The 26,828-nt window shown below is 48.3% G+C and overlaps 1 protein-coding gene across 3 annotated transcripts; it reads right to left on the bottom strand.

Annotated features, from left to right (window-relative positions):
* Window positions 1-4,196: 4,196 nt before the first annotated feature.
* Window positions 4,197-25,628, bottom strand: LOC120038698 (dihydrolipoyllysine-residue succinyltransferase component of 2-oxoglutarate dehydrogenase complex, mitochondrial-like). Of its 3 annotated transcripts, none has more exons than XM_038984361.1 (15): window positions 25,492-25,628; window positions 16,741-16,774; window positions 16,160-16,202; window positions 15,887-15,954; window positions 15,704-15,778; window positions 15,545-15,600; window positions 15,250-15,358; window positions 14,987-15,115; window positions 14,752-14,825; window positions 14,478-14,575; window positions 11,445-11,575; window positions 9,713-9,786; window positions 9,328-9,411; window positions 8,945-9,112; window positions 4,197-7,318 (listed from the first exon to the last, which is right to left on the bottom strand). In XM_038984361.1, exons 1-15 carry the CDS (start codon window positions 25,552-25,554, stop codon window positions 7,184-7,186), a joined length of 1,341 nt encoding a protein of 446 aa, XP_038840289.1. In that variant the 5' UTR covers window positions 25,555-25,628; the 3' UTR covers window positions 4,197-7,183. The 3 variants fall into 3 exon arrangements, with proteins under 3 accessions (XP_038840289.1, XP_038840290.1, XP_038840291.1); XM_038984362.1 differs by having other exon boundaries at window positions 15,887-15,951; XM_038984363.1 differs by having other exon boundaries at window positions 15,887-15,951; window positions 16,138-16,202; window positions 25,492-25,608.
* Between the last annotated feature and the right edge of the window lie 1,200 nt (window positions 25,629-26,828).

The raw sequence follows: 26,828 nt of genomic DNA, 5'->3' as shown, positions 1-26,828 counted from the left end.
TGAGATTAAAATGAATTGAATTGTCATATTTTTTTAGTCAACGATTTAAACGATTTAAAATACTCTGTAATGACAAGTCAAGGAAAAATTATAACATTTGTAAAAAAAAAAAAAAAAAAAAAACAATCATGAAAAATAAAACACTTTACTTGACACCCAGTGTCATAAAACATTATGACACGGTCATAACCATATCATAATGTCATAACAGCTGTCATAATATGGTCATAACACTGTCATGATAAATATATTTACTCCTGTTGTAACGTATTGTATTATTTTATGGCTGGTTATGACACCTACATAAGTGTCAAAACGCACATTTATTCAAACATGTTTTTTCCCTGCCAGAAGTTGCCTTTTGTTTGAAAAGTCCTTATGAATTATGATCATCCTTTGTCACTTTACTTGGACTAAGAAAATAACCTTTATGACACTGTCAAGAAGCATTATGACCATCATAATCATATAAGCCAGATTGGCCAATCACGTACATGACCTTATGTCAGTCATCAGTCAAAAAGAGGATGTCTTGTCCTGCTCCTGAAATCTAGTCCTGCATTCACCCCAGTCATCAGCAACAGAGCATTGGGGTAGGTGCATGTCTGACATCAATGTGTGCTCAATTACAATGATAATTTAATATGGTCAATTCTAGAAAATGTTATATAACATAAACATACTGTTGACGGTTTCCTTGTTTTTTCTTCTCTATACCAGAAGCTGGGAGGCTCTAATTACAGCTGGGAGGCTCTAAAAACTTTGCTCACCTGGATTGTACAAAAATTCTTCAAGCTGGTTGTTGATCATTGCTAGACAGCCATTTTCAAGTCTTGCTATAGATTTTCAAGCCGATTAAAGTCAAAACTGTAGATAGGCCACTCAGGAACATTCAATGTCATCTTGGTAAGCAATTCCAGTGTTGATTTGGCCTTGTGTTTTAGGTTATTGTCCTGCTGAAAGGTGAATTCATCTCCCAGTGTCTGGTGGAAAGCAGACTGAACCAGGTTTTTCTCTAGGATTTTGCCTGTGCTTAACTCCATTCTGTTTCTTTTTATCCCCCTCAAAAAACTCCCTAGTTCTTGACAAGCATACCCATAGCATGATGCAGCCACCACCATGCATGAAAATATGCATGAAAATATGAAGAGTGGTACTCAGTGATGTGTTGGATTTGCACCAAACATAACACTTTATATTCAGGACATTAAGTTAATTTTCTTATTGCAAACAGGATGCATGTTTTAGGAAAATGTATTGTGTACAAGCTTCCTTCTTTTCACTCTGTCAAGTAGGTTCGTATTGTGGAGTAACTACAATATTGTTGATCCATCCTCAGTTTTCTCCTACCATTACAATTAAACTGTAACTGTTGTAAAGTCACCATTGGCCTCATGGTGAAATCCCTGAGCGGTTTCCTTCCTCTCCGGTAACTGAGTTAGGAGGGACGCCTGTATCTTTGTAGTGACTGGGTGTATTGATACACCATCCAAAGTGTAATTAATAACTTTATGCTCAAAGGGATATTCAATGTCTAATTGTTTTAGTTTTTACCCATCTACCAATATGTGCCCTTCTCTGCGAGGCATTGGAAAACATGCCTGGTCTTTGTGTTGAATCTGTGTTTGAAATTCACTTCTCGACCGAGGGACCTTACAGATAATTGTATGTGTGGGGTACAGAGATGAGGTAGTCATTCAAAAATCATGTTAAACACTATTATTGCACACAGTCCATGCAACTTAGGTGACTTGGTATTCCCATTTTTTATCCTGAACTTATTTAGGCTTGCCATAACAAAAGGGATTGAATACTTATTGACTCAAGACATTTCAGCTTTTCAGTTATGAATTTCTAAACATTTCCCAAAAGAATATTCCACTTTGACATTATGGGGTATTGTGTAGTGGCCAGTGACACAAAATATCAATTTAATCCATTTTAAATTCAGGCTGAGACACAACAAAAATGAGGGAAAAAGTTAAGGTGTGTGAATACTTTCTGAAGGCTCTGTATATGCCAACAGGCCTGTTTCAAAAAGGGGGAAGAAAAAAAAATAACAGAATAATTGAGGTAAATTACCTCTCTGATGTTGGCTTAATGAAAATAAATATCTAACTCTCCTGTTCCTAATGGTCCATCTTTCATCTGAATTAACACAAAGCCTTGAAGGCCTCGTCTTATTCAACGAGGCCTTTCCATTGGATATTCACATGTTGGGCCAAATTTTCAAGACGAGACATAAAACAACAGAAGGAAAACCCGTTGGATATCTATGCACGTTGCAGCATAGGCTTGGCCTAATAGAGTGTATTCAGCACAGTAGGAAATCATCTCCATAGAGCTAATGGAATCTTGAGTGGCCAATAAAAGTAAATATTTAAATTAAAGACCCCATGGTTTTATTGTTCCCTGTATTCATGAATCATCAAGGCCTCCTGTATTCTCATGCTAATCTAACATCAGGATATTTCTTTTATTTATTTTGTGTTCAACATAATGAATGAACCTGTTTTTTTTGTTTTTTTTCTCCTCCTTCCAAATGGTGTTTTTCAGACGTTTGTGTAGGTTCTGGCACAGAAACAAAGACACAACCATTGTCCTCCATGATTATTAAAGTAAACAGAGTGGAGGGTGCTCGTCTTATGGAGGCAGCTGCAGGCACTTGAGGGGAGGAAGAGAGGGAGGAAAGGCCCGGGCCAAGCAACCCTCAAGACTCTCTGTTAGAGAGGTGAGCCTATTATTCAGAGGCTTCTAGAGAACAGCAGAGCACTACGATAATTAGCTTTGAAGATCAGGGTCGTCTTCATTAAGCACCAAAGGGAAGAAAACAGACAAACAGGGAGGGACTATCAGGACTCAATAAGAACTGCTTGTTTCCCCTTTCCATTGAAACAGGTTTTGCTACAGTGTGCCTTAATGAACAGGGCCCAGATCCAGCTCTGGGTTAGGACTCATCTGGGTGCAGTCCAGCAGTGTAATGACAAACAGCAGCTAAGGAACAAAATGTTCTCGTCCCGCTTCCTCTTCATTAAAAAGGGACAATCTGCAATTGCTACATTCAATTTTGGATCCTGGAACAATATAACTTAAAAATGCCTCATGAGCTTAGTTAAATAGAAGCATGTTTTAAGCCATTGTAAACAACGCAATTGTAAACAAATACTGTACAGCCTTAATACACGGTTAAAACTATCATCTTGATATCACGGATGGCCACACCATACATCTATAGCTCTGTCGAAGAATTTGAGATTTGTTATTCCCTCTGCTGTTAACCAAAAGTGGCGGGCTGACTGCTTCGTTATCGTTTGAACTGTAGATTGTCTGTTCAATTATACCCTGTTACCAGTACATCAAGAGTAGGACGGGGCCACATGGTCTGCTTGTTTGGTTCCTCTCGTAATTCCTTTTCTATGAAGAATAGACACTAGAACACTGATAAATGTTCCCTCGGTTTTGTCTGACATTTCCCATGGTGCATCTATCCTTTATTTCATATGGTTATTTTGTGTAAACAGCACCTGCATGTTAGTGGATTTGCTGAACGCTTCATTTAAAACTAACCTTCCTAGTCCTTGCCACGTTGCTTCTACTTGCTCTACTGTGATCCATGTTGCTGTAGGAAGGGCTATATACATACATTAGATCAATCAAATGTATTTATAAAGCCCTTTTTACATCAGCAGATGTCACAAAGTGCTGTACAGAAAACCAGCCTAAAACCCCAAACAGCAAGCAATGCAGATATAGAAGCACGGTGGCTAGGAAAAACTCCCTAGAAAAAGGCAAGAACCTACATAGGAAGAAACCTAGAGAGGAACCAGGCTCTGAGGGGTGGCCAGTCCTCTTCTGGCTGTGCCGGGTGGAGATTAGATAGATATGTGGTAGATATGTGGTAGTGGTGGAGTAGGGGCCTGAGGGCACACAGTGTGTTGTGAAATCTGTCAATGTATTGTAAATGTTTTTAAAATTGTATAAACTGCCTTAATTTTTTGCTGGACCTCAGGAAGAGTAACTGCTGCTTTGGCAGGAACTAAAAATGGGGAACCTTAATAAATACAAATACTATAAAAAATAACAATACATGACAATTTAAAGCCAGATTCTTCTTCAAGATGATAAGTGGTTGTGAATGGTAAGCACTCAGTAGATATGGTCAGAGAGGGGAAGGATAAAAAAACAACAAGACAATGTAAATGAAAACTAAGATGTTTTAATGTTGGGTAGCACTTCATAATAACTCTACATAAAAGCATTTTATAACGGATTAGTAAATAATTTATTCATCATTACTCACATTTGTAAAAAATGTTAGTAACCTAGTTATTCACACATTTATAAAACAACTTTTAAAGTATTTAATGTTTTCTAAGATGTTCAATATAAGTCCTTCTAAACCATCTACTAATCATTAGTAAAGTATTTTTGCATGACCTAATCTAAAAGTTGGCTATTTATACTTTATAAATCATTTATAAAAATGTTTTGAGTGACCAGTGTAATTTCTCACCAAACAGATGGACATGCCATTGGTAGACATTCCAGTAATACCCGATGCTCCTTAAGGTCTCAAAATGGCCCCTCGAACATATCAACGGTTAAACAATAAGCCCACAACACCGATGAGAATTTGAACATGAGCGTTTCTTGGCAGTGACCTTTCTACCAAAAGCAAAGTGTGGTTTGCAGTCATGCCTTAGAGCAGTCTTCTCTCAATTAACCCAGAACTGAAACTTTGCATCATTTTCTCAGTGGGGTGGATTTAGTTCTGGGAGTTCCGGGTTTGCAAATTCTCCACCCTCACAAAATAATACATACTTATAAAATATAAATAACCCACACTTTAGATGAGGTCAAGCAAAAAAAATACTTTTAACTAATGACTTAACTAAATGGTTAAATAAATGACCTATATTAAACATCTTATGAATGGAGTAATGATTAATAAACTATTTACTAATCCATTATAAATTCTATATTACGTGGCGTTACTACCTACAATAGTCGTTTTTAAATAGTTACTAAGCATTGTACGCAGCACAGAAAGACATCTCTTTACCTGGGTGGGTTCAACAAAGAAGAGTTGATCATGAGAAATACATCGTGCATGCTGCTAAATTGTGCTTCTTGAAAACTACTCCCAAAAACGATGTTGTGTAAGTCCTGAACAAAACTGGCGTCCGGGTTTTCTATAGCATGGTGCCTTCTCATGGACAGACAGAAGTACATCTTAGAGAGACGACGGAAAGTGGTTACTCCCTTCTCTACCAAAACCTCAAAGACAATTATCTGTATCTGAAATGGCACCCTAATACATATATAGTGCTCTACTTTTGTAGTGCACTATATAAATGAAATAGGATGCCATTATGGACACAAACCCCAATGTGTGTGGTAGTTTCCATGAGATTCCAAATCACTTCCAATGCTGCTCAGTGGACAGTCACCCCAAAATAAGCAGAAGTTACTGCAACAGTAGGAAGCCAAGAGACTAGACATACAGGGGAGACAGGCTTCTGTATCCCCATGAATAGCTCTGTCAAAACACAGAACCAGGACATGGGACAGTCAAAACAGCACAGGAGCTTCAGAATGGACTTCATCTTGTCCAACTGAACATTTCTTTAGGGTAGCGTTATAAAAACACGTATTGGCTTTAAATCACTAGCATGGATAGATTTACATGTACAGCGCGATGGAAAATCTCGGTGTAAAAAAAAAAAAAAAAAAGGTACACAAAATTCATGATGCTTTGAAGAAAAATAAATGTGTCCGTTTCTTTTCCAAGTTCACTTCTATTAGTCGTATGTACTGGATACACGTGGTACAGTACACTGTCCAATAAAATGGTAGGTAGGTTCATCAGAGTTTATTCATCAATAAAATGACCTGGTAGGTTCATCAGAGTCAGTCTGATATTGAGATGGATCAGACCTGGTAGGTTCATCAGAGAGTCAGTCTAATATTGAGACTGATCCGACCTGGTAGATTCATCAGAGGCAGTCTGATATTGAGACGGATCAGACCTGGTAGATTCATCAGAGTCAGTCTAATATTGAGACGGATCCGACCTGGTAGGTTCATCAGAGTCAGTCTAATATTGAGACGGATCAGACCTGGTAGGTTCATCAGAGAGTCAGTCTAATATTGAGACGGATCCGACCTGGTAGGTTCATCAGAGTCAGTCTAATATTGAGACTGATCAGACCTGGTAGGTTCATCAGAGTCAGTCTAATATTGAGATGGATCAGACCTGGTAGGTTCATCAGAGTCAGTCTAATATTGAGACTGATCAGACCTGGTAGGTTCATCAGAGAGTCAGTCTAATATTGAGACGGATCAGACCTGGTAGGTTCATCAGAGTCAGTCTAATATTGAGATGGATCAGACCTGGTAGGTTCATCAGAGTCAGTCTAATATTGAGTCGGATCAGACCAGGTAGGTTCATCAGAGAGTCAGTGGTAACACTGTATGATGTTGACCAACTGTTGAATCAATCTGACATGTCAATCTGAGCAAAAGCTGCAGAATGATACCCACCCAATAATAAAGTGAATAATCTCAACATTAAATTCTCTATTTGTGTGATTCCCATATATCCGTTTTGTCCTTTCTTGACAAAACACCACAACCAGATCAGGGACTCAGGCTCTCTCTCTTTAACCAAAAGCAGTACATAAGATTTGGCTGTCGCTTGTGTTTTTTGGGGGGGGGGGGGTTGGTTTTATACAGAGGCTGAGTGATGTTTAAATAGCTTTGGGGTGCGTTCAGCAGGGCACAACGTTTTGGAGCATTATGTTGAAACAACATCCCTCTCGAAGGGTATAAGAAGGAATCAAGTCCTCTCTATTCACAACACTGCTATCTGAGGGGTATACTACAAAGCAGGGTCAACGAGAGCCAGCTAAATTGCCTAAATATTCTGAAATAACTTTTTACATTTTTTGGGGGGAAAGATAACCTTGAAATGAGCATGGTCAAAATTGACCGAACAACCAAAAAAAGGCAAATCTAAGTTGAGCTTTCTTAAATGTAACCAGATCAACAACCAGTTATTGCTGCTTGTTGATCAAAGTTAGCTGGCTAACTCTGATTCTGCGTTATAGCATACCCCTCTGTAATGTCAGGCAACAGCGCTGTGTACTGAACGTGGCCCTGCTGTAGTGATGGGACGTTGGGATCACATGTCGAGCAGAAGAACGCGGGGGTCTTCCACCACTGACTTGATCTTACGCAGGAAGGTGACTGCCTCTCTGCCGTCGACCAGCCGATGGTCGTATGTCAGAGCCACGTACATCATGGGCCGGATCTCCACCTGATGGAGAGAAACAAGATGAGAACAACTAGTAGCTAGTCTATAGAACCCACTGCACCGCTGTCGCCATAGAACCCACTGCACCGCTGTGGCCATAGAACCCACTGCACCGCTGTGGCCATAGAACCCACTGCACCGCTGTGGCCATAGAACCCACTGCACCGCTGTCGCCATAGAACCCACTGCACCGCTGTCGCCACAGAACCCACTGCACCGCTGTGGCCATAGAACCCACTGCACCGCTGTCGCCACAGAACCCACTGCACCGCTGTGGCCATAGAACCCACTGCACCGCTGTCGCCACAGAACCCACTGCACCGCTGTCGCCATAGAACCCACTGCACCGCTGTGGCCACAGAACCCACTGCACCGCTGTCGCCACAGAACCCACTGCACCGCTGTGGCCATAGAACCCACTGCACCGCTGTCGCCACAGAACCCACTGCACCGCTGTCGCCACAGAACCCACTGCACCGCTGTCGCCACAGAACCCACTGCACCGCTGTCGCCACAGAACCCACTGCACCGCTGTCGCCACAGAACCCACTGCACCGCTGTCGCCACAGAACCCACTGCACCGCTGTCGCCACAGAACCCACTGCACCGCTGTCGCCACAGAACCCACTGCACCGCTGTCGCCACAGAACCCACTGCACCGCTGTCGCCACAGAACCCACTGCACCGCTGTCGCCACAGAACCCACTGCACCGCTGTCGCCACAGAACCCACTGCACCGCTGTCGCCACAGAACCCACTGCACCGCTGTCGCCACAGAACCCACTGCACCGCTGTCGCCACAGAACCCACTGCACCGCTGTGGCCATAGAACCCACTGCACCGCTGTCGCCACAGAACCCACTGCACCGCTGTCGCCATAGAACCAAATGCACCGCTGTCGCCACAGAACCAAATGCACCGCTGTCGCCACAGAACCCACTGCACCGCTGTCGCCACAGAACCCACTGCACCGCTGTCGCCATAGAACCCACTGCACCGCTGTCGCCACAGAACCCACTGCACCGCTGTCGCCACAGAACCCACTGCACCGCTGTCGCCACAGAACCCACTGCACCGCTGTCGCCACAGAACCCACTGCACCGCTGTCGCCACAGAACCCACTGCACCGCTGTCGCCACAGAACCCACTGCACCGCTGTCGCCACAGAACCCACTGCACCGCTGTCGCCACAGAACCCACTGCACCGCTGTCGCCACAGAACCCACTGCACCGCTGTCGCCACAGAACCCACTGCACCGCTGTCGCCACAGAACCCACTGCACCGCTGTCGCCACAGAACCCACTGCACCGCTGTCGCCATAGAACCCACTGCACCGCTGTCGCCACAGAACCCACTGCACCGCTGTCGCCACAGAACCCACTGCACCGCTGTCGCCATAGAACCGAATGTACCACAGTCATTTAGTCATAATAAATCATGATAAAATAACTGACTGAGGTTGAAATTGAAACTTACATATAGTAGCTAGATTTTAGAAAAGATAACTTTGTTGACATGACAACATGCATTCATACATTTGCGGCAAATAATGTCCAATTCAACTTCTGGATGGAGATGAATTTAATGTGTTGACATACAGAAGCACATGAACTGCGGGTGTCACCCACCTTGCCGCCGATGGCCACAGGCCTGTCGAAGATACCGTGCATGCCCAGGATGGCAGACTGGGGTGGGTTGATGATGGGCGTGCCGAACATGGAACCGAACACTCCCCCGTTACTGATGGTGAAGGTACCTCCGTCCATGTCCTCCACAGCCAGCAAATTATTACGAGCCTGAACAAAAACACACACAGGAGTCAGTCCTGTCGTCATTCAATTTGTTCTTCATTGATCTCCCGTTTGAAGAGCTTCAGGGCACCGTTTATCACGAGGTGGCGTCATCATATTGATGTGGTGACAGAAGAAACCAATTCTCAGACGAACTGTTGGATCGTAATGTCTACAACAGTGACACATTCATCCCACTCAAACAAAGCCTTGTACAGTACCTTCTCTCCCAGACCGTTGATGGTTTTCTCAATGTCAGCAAAGTTCATGGTCTCTACGTTGCGAATAACCGGTACAACCAGTCCCTGGTGAAGAGGAGCAGATGAGACCACATAAAGCAAGAAACCCAGACCTTTCCGGTTACATTTTTATAGAATTTTCACCCAACACACAGCAAAGAACACAAACACACATAAGACAAACACAATGTCCTACTGTACAAGGATCTCTAGCCCATGATCAATCCAAAATAAAAATGACCACTATTTAATGTATAGATTTGGTCCAACCTCCCACCCATCTCCCACCAACAGCTCAGGACCAGGACAATAAGGGGCAGTTAATAAGAGAACAGAATGTAAAGGTCACATGTCCTCGGTGCCTCACCTTGGGAGTGGCCACAGCCACACTGATGTCAACATAATCCCTGTACACGATCTCCTTGGTTGTATCATCAATCACTGGGGACGGGAAGAGACACTAAAATCATCCTCACATTTTTTACCTCAATGCCATTTCTGTTTCATTTCATCCATTTTGGGGTTTCTGGTAAAGAAATTCAGTTTGAGACTTCTAAGTAATTATGAGTTGGTACATACGATTCCTCCCAGCAACAGAATATCATATAACTTAATCAAAAAGCCTGTTGACCTTAACATGTAACTGTTGAAATAATGTCTCTGTGGGGTTCTGGTAACTATCAAAAGTCCCTGGGGTTTTGAGAAATCCTGGATTTCCTGCTTCTTCTATCCTGATTCCAGGAATCTTCCAACTGGTATTTCTGGAAATCCAGGGAGTTTGGGGAAAGTTCATGGAATTTGAGAGAGAGAAGTGGGAGTCTGTAGAGAGTCTTATCTCCAACAGAGATAGGGTTAGTCTGTGGGGGTAGGGGGCTAGTCTGGGGGGGTTAGTCTGTGGGGGTTAGTCTGTGGGGGCTAGTCTGTGGGGGCTAGTCTGTGGGGGCTAGTCTGTGGGGGCTAGTCTGTGGGGGCAGAGGGCTAGTCTGTGGGGGCAGAGGGTTAGTCTGCGGGGGCTAGTCTGCGGGGGCTAGTCTGCGGGGGCTAGTCTGTGGGGGCTAGTCTGTGGGGGCTAGTCTGTGGGGGCTAGTCTGTGGGGGCTAGTCTGTGGGGGCTAGTCTGTGGGGGCTAGTCTGCGGGGGTAGAGGGTTAGTCTGCGGGGGTAGAGGGTTAGTCTGCGGGGGTAGAGGGTTAGTCTGCGGGGGTAGAGGGTTAGTCTGCGGGGGTAGAGGGTTAGTCTGCGGGGGTAGAGGGTTAGTCTGCGGGGGTAGAGGGTTAGTCTGCGGGGGTAGAGGGTTAGTCTGCGGGGGTAGAGGGTTAGTCTGCGGGGGTAGAGGGTTAGTCTGCGGGGGTAGAGGGTTAGTCTGCGGGGGTAGAGGGTTAGTCTGCGGGGGTAGAGGGTTAGTCTGCGGGGGCAGAGGGTTAGTCTGCGGGGGCAGAGGGTTAGTCTGCGGGGGTAGAGGGTTAGTCTGCGGGGGTAGAGGGTTAGTCTGGGGGGTAGAGGGTTAGTCTGCGGGGGTAGAGGGTTAGTCTGCGGGGGTAGAGGGTTAGTCTGCGGGGGTAGAGGGTTAGTCTGCGGGGGTAGAGGGTTAGTCTGCGGGGGTAGAGGGTTAGTCTGCGGGGGTAGAGGGTTAGTCTGCAGGGGTAGAGGGTTAGTCTGCGGGGGCAGAGGGTTAGTCTGCGGGGGCAGAGGGCTAGTTTGCGGGGGCAGAGGGTTAGTCTGCGGGGGTAGAGGGCTAGTCTGCGGGGGTAGAGGGTTAGTCTGCGGGGGTAGAGGGTTAGTCTGCGGGGGTAGAGGGCTAGTCTGCGGGGGTAGAGGGTTAGTCTGCGGGGGTAGAGGGTTAGTCTGCGGGGGCAGAGGGCTAGTCTGCGGGGGCAGAGGGCTAGTCTGCGGGGGCAGAGGGCTAGTCTGCGGGGGTAGAGGGCTAGTCTGTGGGGGTAGAGGGATAGTCTGTGGGGGGTAGAGGGTTAGTCTGCGGGGGTAGAGGGCTAGTCTGTGGGGGTAGAGGGATAGTCTGTGGGGGGTAGAGGGTTAGTCTGTGGGGGTAGAGGGTTAGTCTGTGGGGGGTAGAGGGTTAGTCTGTGGGGGTAGAGGGTCTTACCTCCATTGACAGAAGGCTGGTCCATGAGAGCGTGTGCTGAAGCCTTAACGAAGGCTGACATGAAACCCAGCTTGATGTTGTGTCGTTTCAGGAAAGCATCTTTATGGAGCTTCCTCATCTCCTGGATGTTGCTGCGGCGGGACGGGAGAGAACAAGCATTAAAGCAGAGGGTGAGGGACGGGAGAGAACAAGCATTAAAGCAGAGGGACGGGAGAGAACAAGCATTAAAGCAGAGGGACGGGAGAGAACAAGCATTAAAGCAGAGGGACGGGAGAGAACAAGCATTAAAGCAGAGGGACGGGAGAGAACAAGCATTAAAGCAGAGGGATGGGAGAGAACAAGCATTAAAGCCCCTAACCCTAGGGTGAGGGACGGGAGAGAACAAGCATTAAAGCCCCTAACCCTAGGGTGAGGGACGGGAGAGAACAAGCATTAAAGCCCCTAACCCTAGGGTGAGGGACGGGAGAGAACAAGCATTAAAGCAGAGGGTGAGGGACGGGAGAGAACAAGCATTAAAGCCCCTAACCCTAACCCTAACCCTAGGGTGAGGGACGGGAGAGAACAAGCATTAAAGCAGAGGGTGAGGGACGGGAGAGAACAAGCGTTAAAGCAGAGGGTGAGGGACGGGAGAGAACAAGCGTTAAAGCAGAGGGTGAGGGACGGGAGAGAACAAGCGTTAAAGCAGAGGGTGAGGGACGGGAGAGAACAAGCGTTAAAGCAGAGGGTGAGGGACGGGAGAGAACAAGCATTAAAGCAGAGGGTGAGGGACGGGAGAGAACAAGCATTAAAGCAGAGGGTGAGGGACGGGAGAGAACAAGCATTAAAGCAGAGGGTGAGGGACGGGAGAGAACAAGCATTAAAGCAGAGGGTGAGGGACGGGAGAGAACAAGCATTAAAGCAGAGGGTGAGGGACGGGAGAGAACAAGCATTAAAGCAGAGGGTGAGGGACGGGAGAGAACAAGCATTAAAGCAGAGGGTGAGGGACGGGAGAGAACAAGCATTAAAGCAGAGGGTGAGGGACGGGAGAGAACAAGCATTAAAGCAGAGGGTGAGGGACGGGAGAGAACAAGCATTAAAGCAGAGGGTGAGGGACGGGAGAGAACAAGCATTAAAGCAGAGGGTGAGGGACGGGAGAGAACAAGCATTAAAGCAGAGGGTGAGGGACGGGAGAGAACAAGCATTAAAGCAGAGGGTGAGGGACGGGAGAGAACAAGCATTAAAGCAGAGGGTGAGGGACGGGAGAGAACAAGCATTAAAGCAGAGGGTGAGGGACGGGAGAGAACAAGCATTAAAGCAGAGGGTGAGGGACGGGAGAGAACAAGCATTAAAGCAGAGGGTGAGGGACGGGAGAGAACAAGCATTAAAGCAGAGGGTGTGGGACGGGAGAGAACAAGCGTTAAAGCAGAGGGTGAGGGACGGGAGAGAACAAGCGTTAAAGCAGAGGGTGAGGGACGGGAGAGAACAAGCGTTAAAGCAGAGGGTGAGGGACGGGAGAGAACAAGCATTAAAGCAGAGGGTGAGGGACGGGAGAGAACAAGCATTAAAGCAGAGGGTGAGGGACGGGAGAGAACAAGCATTAAAGCAGAGGGTGAGGGACGGGAGAGAACAAGCATTAAAGCAGAGGGTGAGGGACGGGAGAGAACAAGCATTAAAGCAGAGGGTGAGGGACGGGAGAGAACAAGCATTAAAGCAGAGGGTGAGGGACGGGAGAGAACAAGCATTAAAGCAGAGGGTGAGGGACGGGAGAGAACAAGCGTTAAAGCAGAGGGTGAGGGACGGGAGAGAACAAGCGTTAAAGCAGAGGGTGAGGGACGGGAGAGAACAAGCGTTAAAGCAGAGGGTGAGGGACGGGAGAGAACAAGCATTAAAGCAGAGGGTGAGGGACGGGAGAGAACAAGCATTAAAGCAGAGGGTGAGGGACGGGAGAGAACAAGCATTAAAGCAGAGGGTGAGGGACGGGAGAGAACAAGCATTAAAGCAGAGGGTGAGGGACGGGAGAGAACAAGCATTAAAGCAGAGGGTGAGGGACGGGAGAGAACAAGCATTAAAGCAGAGGGTGAGGGACGGGAGAGAACAAGCATTAAAGCAGAGGGTGAGGGACGGGAGAGAACAAGCATTAAAGCAGAGGGTGAGGGACGGGAGAGAACAAGCATTAAAGCAGAGGGTGAGGGATGGGAGAGAACAAGCATTAAAGCAGAGGGTGAGGGACGGGAGAGAACAAGCATTAAAGCAGAGGGTGAGGGACGGGAGAGAACAAGCATTAAAGCAGAGGGTGAGGGATGGGAGAGAACAAGCATTAAAGCAGAGGGTGAGGGACGGGAGAGAACAAGCATTAAAGCAGAGGGTGAGGGACGGGAGAGAACAAGCATTAAAGCAGAGGGTGAGGGACGGGAGAGAACAAGCATTAAAGCAGAGGGTGAGGGACGGGAGAGAACAAGCATTAAAGCAGAGGGTGAGGGACGGGAGAGAACAAGCATTAAAGCAGAGGGTGAGGGACGGGAGAGAACAAGCATTAAAGCAGAGGGTGAGGGACGGGAGAGAACAAGCATTAAAGCAGAGGGTGAGGGATGGGAGAGAACAAGCATTAAAGCAGAGGGTGAGGGATGGGAGAGAACAAGCATTAAAGCAGAGGGTGAGGGACGGGAGAGAACAAGCATTAAAGCAGAGGGTGAGGGACGGGAGAGAACAAGCATTAAAGCAGAGGGTGAGGGACGGGAGAGAACAAGCATTAAAGCAGAGGGTGAGGGATGGGAGAGAACAAGCATTAAAGCAGAGGGTGAGGGACGGGAGAGAACAAGCATTAAAGCAGAGGGTGAGGGATGGGAGAGAACAAGCATTAAAGCAGAGGGTGTGTGTCGCTTCAGGAAAACATCTTCATGGAGCTTCCTACTCGGGGGTCATTTGGTGGACAACAACATTTCCAAGAGTAAACAACAGGTCATTTATGAAGTGTCTATATCTGCATGTTTGCACCTGTTGTTGCCCTGGAACCACTTGACCATAGAGGACAAATAAAGTTGGATTGTCTAGTACCTCATGTCTATCTCGTTGAAGGTGGTGAGCATGGCACAGGTCTGCTGAGCCTCTTTTAGCCTCTGAGCGATCCTCAGCCTCATACGATTCATCTTGACCTGGACGAATAATAAAACAATTGGTTGAGAGCATCTGTTTGGTTTCTCAATAAATCACAGCAAGACCCACTTCTCTTGGTTTGAAACTTAGCCTAAGGCTTTCCCCTGCCATTTCATCTTGTTCTGTTAGTATGGGAGTGTTGGCCTGAAGCTGGCCTGAAATGGAGAGGTCTTACCCTGCTCTCTGTCCTGGCCCCATGGGCTACTGCTGCTGGTTCTGCTCGTGCTGCGCTGGGCTTGACTGCAGAAACTAGAAAGAGCATAAGACAGACTTTATGCAACAAAAAAAAGCTTATAAAGATAAAATAAATTGTGAGAACCCCGCTTAAATATATATATTTTTTAAAATAATTCTACTAAAGTTAACATGAATCTAAATGCACTTTTATAACAGTTGAGCAGCTGACGTACCAGGTTTGGCTTGGGCTGCTTGCGTTGGCACGGGAGGCACCGCGGGCATGGCGACGGGGATGGCAGCCGGGGTTGGAGCAGCGGCTGCTGCAGGGGCCTCTGCCGCCGGGACAGAAGCGGCTGCTGCAGCTGACCAGAGAAGAAGAGACACTGACATCATGATTGTGTGATTTTCAGATCAACTCCTGATATGAATGGTACTACGTGTATGAAGATCAAAGGATCAGTTGGATGAGAGAGAGAGGAAAGAGGAAAGAGCGTACCTCCTTTTTGGAGTTTGAAGAGGGGATTCCCGGCCTCCACCCTCCCTCCGTCTGGCACAAGCAGCTCCGTGATCACACCGGCCGCCGGAGACGGCACCTGCAACGAGGTCTGAGAGAAAAACGGATTCTTCTCATCAAAACAGTTACTGAAATTACAAAACTCAGCATTTGACAGCTCGCCTTTTCTAAATATCTGATCATCAACGCCATTTCTTTATTCCCAGAAAGTGTTTTTAAACATAGGTCAAGGCTTTATTTTGTATTCCAATGTGTGACTTCTTAGTGTTTACAGGACCTTGTCAGTCTCGATCTCACACACCACCTCGTCCTCTTTCACTGAATCTCCAACAGCTGGAAAAGACCAAAGGAAGGTATTACTGTCCTGCACAAAACATTCCTGGGAACAACATACTAAACGGGAGCCGGCTCCACAAAAACAATCCAGGACACCGACCTTTCTCCCACCTGACGTCCCCTTCTGTGATCGACTCAGAGAACGGAGGGGTGTTGACGGTGACAACTTCATCCCCTGATCGAAAAACCCCCAAAAGATGTCAGAGTGAGATTTATTTAATACAACGACTTGTTTAAATACACAGGTCCCGGAGGCAGACGAGACAGGGGTTTGGATACGTACTGTGTGCTGCAGACGTCTTGAAGTATCTGATGTGGAAGACACCAACTGATGACAGAGATTCAAATCTACTAAACACAGAAGAAGAAAACATGTCATTATGTAGCAGGCTATAAAGTAGCCCGTTGTAAAACAAGTGGCTTTAAAACTAGAGCAACACACACTAAAAGACTGAAACGTATTCTGTAGCAGACATTGGACATCTTCAGATTTTTTTGGTTTGTCAGCCTGAGGCAAAACAAACGGACAAATACCCAGGACAGAGAGGACACCTACGACTGACTGTTCCTGTAGACAACCCTGTTGCCAGCGGATAGGCCTTCAAGGAGATAAAAGAAAACGAAGACAGACCGAGAGACAGAGAAGGGAAGAAAGAGGGGGGAGAGAGAGAAAGAGGAAGGGATATGATTATTATAATTATTAACAGTGATAACCATGGCTGCCACAGTTGAGTCAGACTTCTTGAGGACCCTGGGCCGGGCGAATACATAAAACAGCTCCTTGATGATGGGGCATATTTAACCACTCACAGGCCCTCCAGTGCTCTTTGATACTTCATGGGCATTACAGTCTTCTGAGCCATGAATCACCATTCATACAGGGCATGTTTATTCAGATTTATTACGAGGAACAAAGGCCTCTGATCTTACATTAGTCCTGGGTGGGCTGTGTTCATCAGGCACACAACGGAGCAAAACAGACTGAAACAGGGAAAGGCTTACATGGACTTGTCCATTGAGGAAAGCGTGTTTTTTTTGTTTTCCATTGCAAATCGTTTTGTTACGGTGTGCCCTAATGAACAGGACCCTGTACAGTTAAACTCTACAGACAGAGGAGAAAGCAAGAGGCCCACTCACCTGAAGCAGTCCTTCCAGCCAGCACATACTTTCCCTGAAAATAAATGGGAAAGGGAGGAAGATAAATATCCTTTCAATTGAATTCTTCGCTGGGCTGCTTCAGAATCAATTCGGCCGACATCTTCATTCAATATGCTTGCATTAAGGGAGCTTTGAATTTGTAGCAGTTGAGGTGTGCTTAGATTAAATCTCTCTCTGATTCAAACAAACAGCTTTGTAGTCAAAAGGGGCATATTAAAAAAAATTAAAATGAAGAACTGGGGTGCGTTCAGTGTTTGCTACGTTGCTTAATGGTTTGTACCCGAAACAAAATGTTTCCCCCAAAACGGTGTGCACCATTCTTTCAACAGTCTTTTAAGGACATTTTGCTTCCATTTGGTGGGTGTGGTGTGGACTGATCTATATGGGTGTGGTGTGGACTGATCTATATGGGTGTGGTGTGGACTGATCTATATGGGTGTGGTGTGGACTGATCTATATGGGTGTGGTGAGGTGTGGACTGATCTATATGGGTGTGGTGAGGTGTGGACTGATCTATATGGGTGTGGTGAGGTGAGGACTGATCTATATGGGTGTGGTGAGGTGAGGACTGATCTATATGGGTGTGGTGAGGACTGATCTATATGGGTGTGGTGTGGACTGATCTATATGGGTGAGGTGTGGACTGATCTATATGGGTGTGGTGAGGTGTGGACTGATCTATATGGGTGTGGTGAGGTCTGATCTATATGGGTGTGGTGAGGTGTGGACTGATCTATATGGGTGTGGTGGGGACTGATCTATATGGGTGTGGTGTGGACTGATCTATATGGGTGTGGTGTGGACTGATCTATATGGGTGTGGTGTGGACTGATCTATATGGGTGTGGTGAGGACTGATCTATATGGGTGTGGTGTGGACTGATCTATATGGGTGTGGTGAGGTGTGGACTGATCTATATGGGTGTGGTGAGGTGTGGACTGATCTATATGGGTGTGGTAAGGTGTGGACTGAGCTATATGGGTGTGGTGTGGTGTGGACTGATCTATATGGGTGAGGTGTGGACTGATCTATATGGGTGTGGTGTGGACTGATCTATATGGGTGTGGTGAGGTGTGGACTGATCTATATGGGTGTGGTGTGGACTGATCTATATGGGTGTGGTGTGGACTGATCTATATGGGTGTGGTGTGGACTGATCTATATGGGTGTGGTGTGGACTGATCTATATGGGTGAGGTGTGGACTGATCTATATGGGTGTGGTGAGGTGTGGACTGATCTATATGGGTGTGGTGTGGTCTGATCTATATGGGTGTGGTGAGGTGTGGACTGATCTATATGGGTGTGGTGTGGACTGATCTATATGGGTGTGGTGTGGACTGATCTATATGGGTGTGGTGTGGACTGATCTATATGGGTGTGGTGTGGACTGATCTATATGGGTGTGGTGAGGACTGATCTATATGGGTGTGGTGTGGACTGATCTATATGGGTGTGGTGAGGTGTGGACTGATCTATATGGGTGTGGTGAGGTGTGGACTGATCTATATGGGTGTGGTGTGGTGTGGACTGATCTATATGGGTGAGGTGTGGACTGATCTATATGGGTGTGGTGTGGTGTGGACTGATCTATATGGGTGTGGTGTGGACTGATCTATATGGGTGTGGTGAGGTGTGGACTGATCTATATGGGTGTGGTGTGGACTGATCTATATGGGTGTGGTGTGGACTGATCTATATGGGTGTGGTGTGGACTGATCTATATGGGTGTGGTGTGGACTGATCTATATGGGTGTGGTGTGGACTGATCTATATGGGTGTGGTGTGGACTGATCTATATGGGTGTGGTGTGGACTGATCTATATGGGTGTGGTGTGGACTGATCTATATGGGTGTGGTGTGGACTGATCTATATGGGTGTGGTGTGGACTGATCTATATGGGTGTGGTGTGGACTGATCTATATGGGTGTGGTGTGGACTGATCTATATGGGTGTGGTGTGGACTGATCTATATGGGTGTGGTGTGGACTGATCTATATGGGTGTGGTGTGGTGTGGACTGATCTATATGGGTGTGGTGTGGACTGATCTATATGGGTGTGGTGTGGTGTGGACTGATCTATATGGGTGTGGTGTGGTGTGGACTGATCTATATGGGTGTGGTGTGGTGTGGACTGATCTATATGGGTGTGACTGAAATCGGATAACTCGGATAACTCTACACAATAGACCTCTAGGACACCATAATCACAGTTTTTTATCAACATAATGTTACCATTTCCAATCAATTTAACGGCGAGCATCATTTCTGTCGTAACTGAAAACACCCCTGCTTTCATGGTCACTCTGCATCTCAGCATAACGAGACAAAACATCTGGCCATGACGTGTTCCTGAATCCAGACACGTCCTAACAACACAGCTGGAGTTTAATGCCACAGAACTGACACAGTGAATGAGTCCCCTTGACAGCCTACCCCCCAGGCCAAACCCTAACGACGCTTTGCCAATTGTGCACCGCCCTATGGGACTCCCAATCACAGTCGGTTGTGATACAGCCTGGAAACTAACCAGGGTCTGTAGTGACGCCTCGAGCACTGAGATGCAGTGCATTAGAGAGCTGAGCCACTTGGGAACTCCTTTGATAAACGTTACCCCCCCCCCCCCCTCTTCCGTCACCTTTGATACACGTTACCCCCCCCCCCCTCTTCCGTCACCTTTGATACACGTTACCCCCCCCCCCCTCTTCCGTCACCTTTGATACACGTTACCCCCCCCCCCCCTCTTCCGTCACCTTTGATACACGTTACCCCCCCCCCCCCTCCCGTCACCTTTGATACACGTTACCCCCCCCCCTCTTCCGTCACCTTTGATACACGTTACACCCCCCCCCCCCTCTTCCGTCACCTTTGATACACGTTACACCCCCCCCTCTTCCGTCACCTTTGATACGTTACCCCCACCCCCCTCTTCCGTCACCTTTGATACACATTACCCCCCCCCCCCCCTCCCGTCACCTTTGATACACGTTACCCCCCCCTCTTCCGTCACCTTTGATACACGTTACCCCCCCCTCTTCCGTCACCTTTGATACACGTTACACCCCCCCCCCTCTCCCGTCACCTTTGATACACGTTACACCCCCCCCCCCCCCCCCGTCACCTTTGATACACGTTACACCCCCCCCCCCCCTTCCGTCACCTTTGATACACGTTACACCCCCCCCCCCCCCCCCTTCCGTCACCTTTGATACACGTTACACCCCCCCCCCTCTTCCGTCACCTTTGATACACGTTACAACCCCCCCCCCCTCTTCCGTCACCTTTGATACACGTTACACCCCCCCCCCCCTCTTCCGTCACCTTTGATACACGTTACCCCCCCCCTCCCGTCACCTTTGATACACGTTACCCCCCCTCTTCCGTCACCTTTGATACACGTTACACCCCCCCCCTCTCCCGTCACCTTTGATACACGTTACACCCCCCCCCCCCCTCCCGTCACCTTTGATACACGTTACCCCCCCTCTTCCGTCACCTTTGATACACGTTACACCCCCCCCCCCCCTCTTCCGTCACCTTTGATACACGTTACAACCCCCCCCCCCTTCCGTCACCTTTGATACACGTTACACCCCCCCCCCCCTCTTCCGTCACCTTTGATACACGTTACACCCCCCCCCTCTCCCGTCACCTTTGATACACGTTACACCCCCCCCCCCCCCCCCTCCCGTCACCTTTGATACACGTTACCCCCCCTCTTCCGTCACCTTTGATACACGTTACACCCCCCCCCCCCTCTTCCGTCACCTTTGATACACGTTACAACCCCCCCCCCCTTCCGTCACCTTTGATACACGTTACACCCCCCCCCCCCCCTCTTCCGTCACCTTTGATACACGTTACACCCCCCCCCCTCTTCCGTCACCTTTGATACACGTTACACCCCCCCCTCTTCCGTCACCTTTGATACACGTTACACCCCCCCTCTTCCGTCACCTTTGATACACGTTACCCCCCCCCCCCCCCCTATTCCGTCACCTTTGATACACGTTACACCCCCCCCCCCCCCTCTTCCGTCACCTTTGATACACGTTACCCCCCCCCCCCTCTTCCGCCACCTTTGATACACGTTACCCTCCCCCTCTTCCGTCACCTTTGATACACGTTACCCCCCCCCCCTCTTCCGTCACCTTTGATACACGTTACCCTCCCCCCTCTTCCGTCACCTTTGATACACGTTACCCTCCCCCCCTCTTCCGTCACCTTTGATACACGTTACCCTCCCCCCCTCTTCCGTCACCTTTGATACACGTTACCCCCCCCCCCCCTCTTCCGTCACCTTTGATACACGTTACCCCCCCCCCCCCTCTTCCGTCACCTTTGATACACGTTACCCCCCCCCCCTCTTCCGTCACCTTTGATACACGTTACCCCCCCCCCCTCTTCCGTCACCTTTGATACACGTTACCCCCCCCCCTCTTCCGTCACCTTTGATACACGTTACCCCCCCCCCCCTTCCGTCACCTTTGATACACGTTACCCCCCCCCCCCTTCCGTCACCTTTGATACACGTTACCCCCCCCCCCCTTCCGTCACCTTTGATACACGTTACCCCCCCCCCCCTTCCGTCACCTTTGATACACGTTACCCCCCCCCCCCTTCCGTCACCTTTGATACACGTTACCCCCCCCCCCTTCCGTCACCTTTGATACACGTTACCCCCCCCCCCTTCCGTCACCTTTGACACACGTTACCCCCCCCCTCTTCCGTCACCTTTGATACACGTTACCCCCCCCTCTTCCGTCACCTTTGATACACGTTACCCTCCCCCTCTTCCGTCACCTTTGATACACGTTACCCCCCCCCCCTCTTCCGTCACCTTTGATACACGTTACCCTCCCCCCCTCTTCCGTCACCTTTGATACACGTTACCCTCCCCCCCTCTTTCCGTCACCTTTGATACACGTTACCCTCCCCCCCTCTTCCGTCACCTTTGATACACGTTACCCCTCCCCCCCTCTTCCGTCACCTTTGATACACGTTACCACCCCCCCCCCCCTCTTCCGTCACCTTTGATACACGTTACCCCCCCCCCTCTTCCGTCACCTTTGATACACGTTACCCCCCCCCCCCCCCTCTTCGTCACCTTTGATACACGTTACCCCCCCCCCTCTTCCGTCACCTTTGATACACTTACCCCCCCCCCTTCCGTCACCTTGATACACGTTACCCCCCCCCCCTTCCGTCACCTTTGATACACGTTACCCCCCCCCCCTTCCGTCACCTTTGATACACGTTACCCCCCCCCCCTTCCGTCACCTTTGACACAACGTTACCCCCCCCCTCTTCCGTCACCTTTGATACACGTTACCCCCTCCCTCTTCCGTCACCTTTGATACACGTTACCCCCCGCCTCTTCCGTCACCTTTGATACACGTTACCCCCCCCTCTTCCGTCACCTTTGATACACGTTACCCCCCCCTCTTCCGTCACCTTTGATACACGTTACCCCCCCCCCCCCCCTTCCGTCACCTTTGATACACGTTACCCCCCCCCCCCCTTCCGTCACCTTTGATACACGTTACCACCCCCCCCCCCCTTCCGTCACCTTTGATACACGTTACCCCCCCCCTCTTCCGTCACCTTTGATACACGTTACCCCCCCCTCTTCCGTCACCTTTGATACACGTTACCCTCCCCCCCTCTTCCGTCACCTTTGATACACGTTACCCTCCCCCCTCTTCCGTCACCTTTGATACACGTTACCCTCCCCTTCCGTCACCTTTGATACACGTTACTCCCCCCCTCTTCCGTCACCTTTGATACACGTTACCCTCCCCCCCTCTTCCGTCACCTTTGATACACGTTACCTCCCCCCCCTCTTCCGTCACCTTTGATACACGTTACCCCCCCCTCTTCCGTCACCTTTGATACACGTTACCCCCCCTCTTCCGTCACCTTTGATACACGTTACCCCCCCCTCTTCCTCACCTTTGATACACGTTACCCCCCCCCTCTTCCTCACCTTTGATACACGTTACCCCCCCCCCTTTCCGTCACTGATACACGTTACCCTCCCCCTCTTCCGTCACCTTTGATACACGTTACCCCCCCCCCCTTCCGTCGCCTTTGATACACGTTTACCCCCCCCCTCTTCCGTCACCTTGATACACGTTACCCCCCCCTCTTCCGTCACCTTTGATACACGTTACCCCCCCCCTCTTCCGTCACCTTTGATACACGTTACCCCCCCCCTCTTCCGTCACCTTTGATACACGTTACCCCCCCCCTCTTCCGTCACCTTTGATACACGTTACCCCCCCCCCCTTCCGTCACCTTTGATACACTTACCCCCCCCCCCTTCCGTCACCTTTGATAAACGTTACCACCCCCCCCCCTTCCGTCACCTTTGATAACGTTTACCCCCCCCCCCCCCCTTTCCGTCACCTTGATACACGTTACCCCCCCCCCCCCTTCCGTTCACCTTTGATACACGTTACCCCCCCCCCCCCCTTCCGTCACCTTGGATACACGTTACACCCCCCCCCCCCTTCCGTCACCTTTGATACACGTTTACCCCCCCCCCCCTCTTCCGTCACCTTTGATACACGTTACCCCCCTCTCCCGTCACCTTTGATACACGTTACCCCCCCTCTTCCGTCACTTTGATACACGTCCCACCCCCCCCCTTCCGTCACTTTGATACACGTCCCCCCCCCCCCTTTCCGTCACCTTTGATACACGTCCCCCCCCCCCCCTTTCCGTCACCTTTGATACACGTTACCCCCCCCCCCCCTCTTCCGTCACCTTTGATACACGTTACCCCCCCCCCCCCCTCTTCCGTCACCTTTGATACACGTTACCCCCCCTCTTCGTCCCTTTGATACACGTTACCCCCCCTTCCGTCACCTTTGATACACGTCCCCCCCCCTTCCGTCACCTTTGTACACTTACCCCCCCCCCCCTCTTCCGTCACCTTTGATACACGTTACCCCCCCCCCCCCTCTTCCGTCACCTTTGATACACGTTACCCCCCCCCCCCCCCCCTCTTCCGTCACTTTGATACACGTTACCCCCCCCCCCCCCCCTCTTCGTCACCTTTGATACACGTTACCCCCCCCCCCCCTCTTCCGTCACCTTTGATACACGTTACCCCCCCCACCCCCCTCTTCCGTCACCTTGAACACGTTACCCCCCCCCCCCCCCCCCCTTCCGTCACCTTTGATACACGTTACCCCCCCCCCCCCCTCCGTCACCTTTGATACACGTTACCCCCCCCCCCCCCCTTCCGTCACCTTTGATACACGTTACCCCCCCCCCCCCTCTTCCGTCACCTTTGATACACGTTACCCCCCCCCCCCCCGTCACCTTGATAACGTACCCCCCCCCCCCTTCCGTCACCTTTGATACACGTTCCCCCCCCCCCCTTCCGTCACCTTTGATACACGTTACCCCCCCCCCCCTTCCGTCACCTTTGATACACGTTACCCCCCCCCCCCCTTCCGTCACCTTTGATACACGTTACCCCCCCCCCCCCCCTTCCGTCACCTTGATACACGTTACCCCCCCCCCCCCTTCCGTCACCTTTGATACACGTTACCCCCCCCCCCCTTCCGTCACCTTTGATACACGTTACCCCCCCCCCCCTCTTCCGTCACCTTGATACACGTTACCCCCCCCTCTTCCGTCACCTTTGATACACGTTACCCTCCCCCCCTCTTCCGTCACCTTGATACACGTTACCCTCCCCCCTCTTCCGTCACCTTTGATACACGTTACCCTCCCCCCCTCTTCCGTCACCTTGATACACGTTACCCCCCCCCCCTCTTCCGTCACCTTTGATACACGTTACCCCCCCCCCTTTCCTATGTTTGTCCTTTAGAACTGCTGCCCTTCCGCGAGGTGCTGAAATTCATACTTAAAAAAAATTCAAATGTAATAAACTTTTATCTAATAAAACCACCGACGTCTCCCTCGATATAATAGAATCGAGCTTAGCGTTCCTCAGCTAATAACAGATGAGCTCCACACACGACACCTTCATGCCTGACATGACACGGGCTATTTCTGGCGCAAGTTTCAAACAGAGGTCAGCTGTAAAATATACGACAAACAATCTGCTAGCTGGGGAATAACACTGCAGCATATGCATGAGAGGTGTGGCTCAAGTGTGTCTTGACAATCCTAAATGTGTACAGCTAGTTACTACCGAGCCATCTGCGGTATTAAATGTTGCATACATGACAGCTCACGCCTGTTAATGTGGAACCCACCATGGATTCTAGAGCAGTAGAGGACATCTAACTAACTAGTTAGCTAGTAATCTTATGGTAGCTAGGCTAGATACCTTGCTAGCTAGCAGGTTAGATAGCAAGATACTTAGCTAGGTAACGCCAACAAGCAAATCCCAGTAAAAAAACGAACAAGAATACCATAATGCTAGCTAGCTAATAAGCTCAGGTAGCTAACTAAGTTAGTTTAACCGATTTAGCTACCTGTGACAGTTCGATTGGTCTTTAAATAATTTAGTTAACTAAGTTAATGGTTTTGGTGATATTCCTACTAACTACGCATATCGAAAGACTTATATTTCATAATGTATTGAGGGAAAAACAAGCCATTTCCTTAGTTAGACATAGTAGTAGGAAGGGTGTCATTATGTCCTTGGGTTCGGGTGAGGCCTATTCCCTGCTAGCTATGGCGTTCAAAAAAGTTTTGCCGAACCCAAAGATTCGGTACACGGTAATTGTAATTGTTATTTCTCTCCTACCTGACTTAACGCAGACAGAGAACGCCCAAGTGTCCGGGAAAGACATCGGGAATGCGATAACATAGCTTCAACTGTGGTGGCAAACCGACCAAGGGAGTGGTAACGAAGGTCTCAAAGTAGAAGCTGTCATCAAGACTCTGCGCCGACGGAAAGCGACTAGGGACAAACCAATGTCGTTTTAATGATAGGGGAGGTAGCTCATTCCTAGTAGGCCTGCCTACACTCCTACAGTCTTAACTTCATGCTGCGTTTTGTTGTCTAAAATATTATAATTATTGAAGAAACTCATGAATTCAATCGTATTTTGTGATCAATGTATAGAATTAAAAGGCTAAATAATAAACATGCGCCATTCAAAAACATGCGGTGTGATATTGTGCAAAACAAAATTAGGAAATGTTTAGTCTGTCATTTCGTTCCCACAGAGGCTGATGGTATGAGCTAATTGATAATGAGGTTGCTTTTATTATAAGGTGCCACGCCCCCTCCTTGTGTGGATTCATGGGGTTCTATGAAATACAGTATTTTCCTGTTATAATAACCCTCCTCTCCTGTGACAGGACATAGATTCTTCTCTCTTTTCTGGACAGCTGTCTTCACTCTGAGCAACAGGTAGGCAGACATCCTTTTTCTTGTTTGTGTCTGTGGGATCTTAGGAAATAAGACAGGTGAAATGTAGACAATAGGCTGTAACAATATTCTCAACAACGATAAGGATTTTTTGAAAGTAATAGCTCAAATATTTTTTTTTATTAAAAGAAATAGTGTGATTGGATTTCATCAAATGAATAGCAGGTTTGTCGTCATTTGGGTCTTAAAACGTGTCTACTGCTAACAACGCTACATTAGAGCATTTCGTCACGTGTAAAAGTAGTGCTCAGTCAACAGATTTATCTAAAAATAAAGACATTTAAATTGTGCTTCTTTACAGGATGCATATTTCCTTTCTAGCATTGACATTATATCCACATAGTTTTGAGTTAAAATGTGAGTAATATTCTACAAGTTGCACACTATGAATACAGCTATTGTTGTCTGGTAGATTTGACTTCACAAAACTTATAACTTTCAAACTGCTTTTAACAGACAAAATACAGTATTTCATAGGTATTACCAATTGCAAAATTATTGATTTGTTAATAAATACTATAGCAGATTTGCTAAATATAGTTTTATCATTAAAATTATATGTTGTTTTCTGGGGGAAATAACTTTACATTTTGCAGCATTGTTGGTTTTCCATGAACAATATTGTTTTCCTTTAAGATTTCAGTAGAACTGTGTCTAATTTCTAAAACCGTTTGTTAAGATAAACTACATTTGTCTTTATTTTTGCA

The sequence above is a fragment of the Salvelinus namaycush genome, unplaced genomic scaffold, assembly GCF_016432855.1.
Source record: "Salvelinus namaycush isolate Seneca unplaced genomic scaffold, SaNama_1.0 Scaffold234, whole genome shotgun sequence".
Classification (NCBI taxonomy): domain Eukaryota; kingdom Metazoa; phylum Chordata; class Actinopteri; order Salmoniformes; family Salmonidae; genus Salvelinus; species Salvelinus namaycush.
The sequence above is the reverse complement of the archived record's forward strand: the minus strand, read 5'-3'. Positions and strand labels throughout refer to the sequence as shown.

What these genes read in the sequence shown, in the direction of transcription:
- LOC120038698 (XM_038984361.1), bottom strand. Translation starts at nt 25,554, where the DNA reads ATGTTATCGCATTCCCGATGTCTTTCCCGGACACTTGGGCGTTCTCTG. An exon ending in GGCTGGAAGGACTGCTTCAG is followed by an intron (nt 16,203 to 16,740) that starts GTGAGTGGGCCT and finishes ATCTCCTTGAAG; the next exon opens with GCCTATCCGCTGGCAACAGG. An exon ending in CTTCAAACTCCAAAAAGGAG is followed by an intron (nt 15,116 to 15,249) that starts GTACGCTCTTTC and finishes TTCTCTGGTCAG; the next exon opens with CTGCAGCAGCCGCTTCTGTC.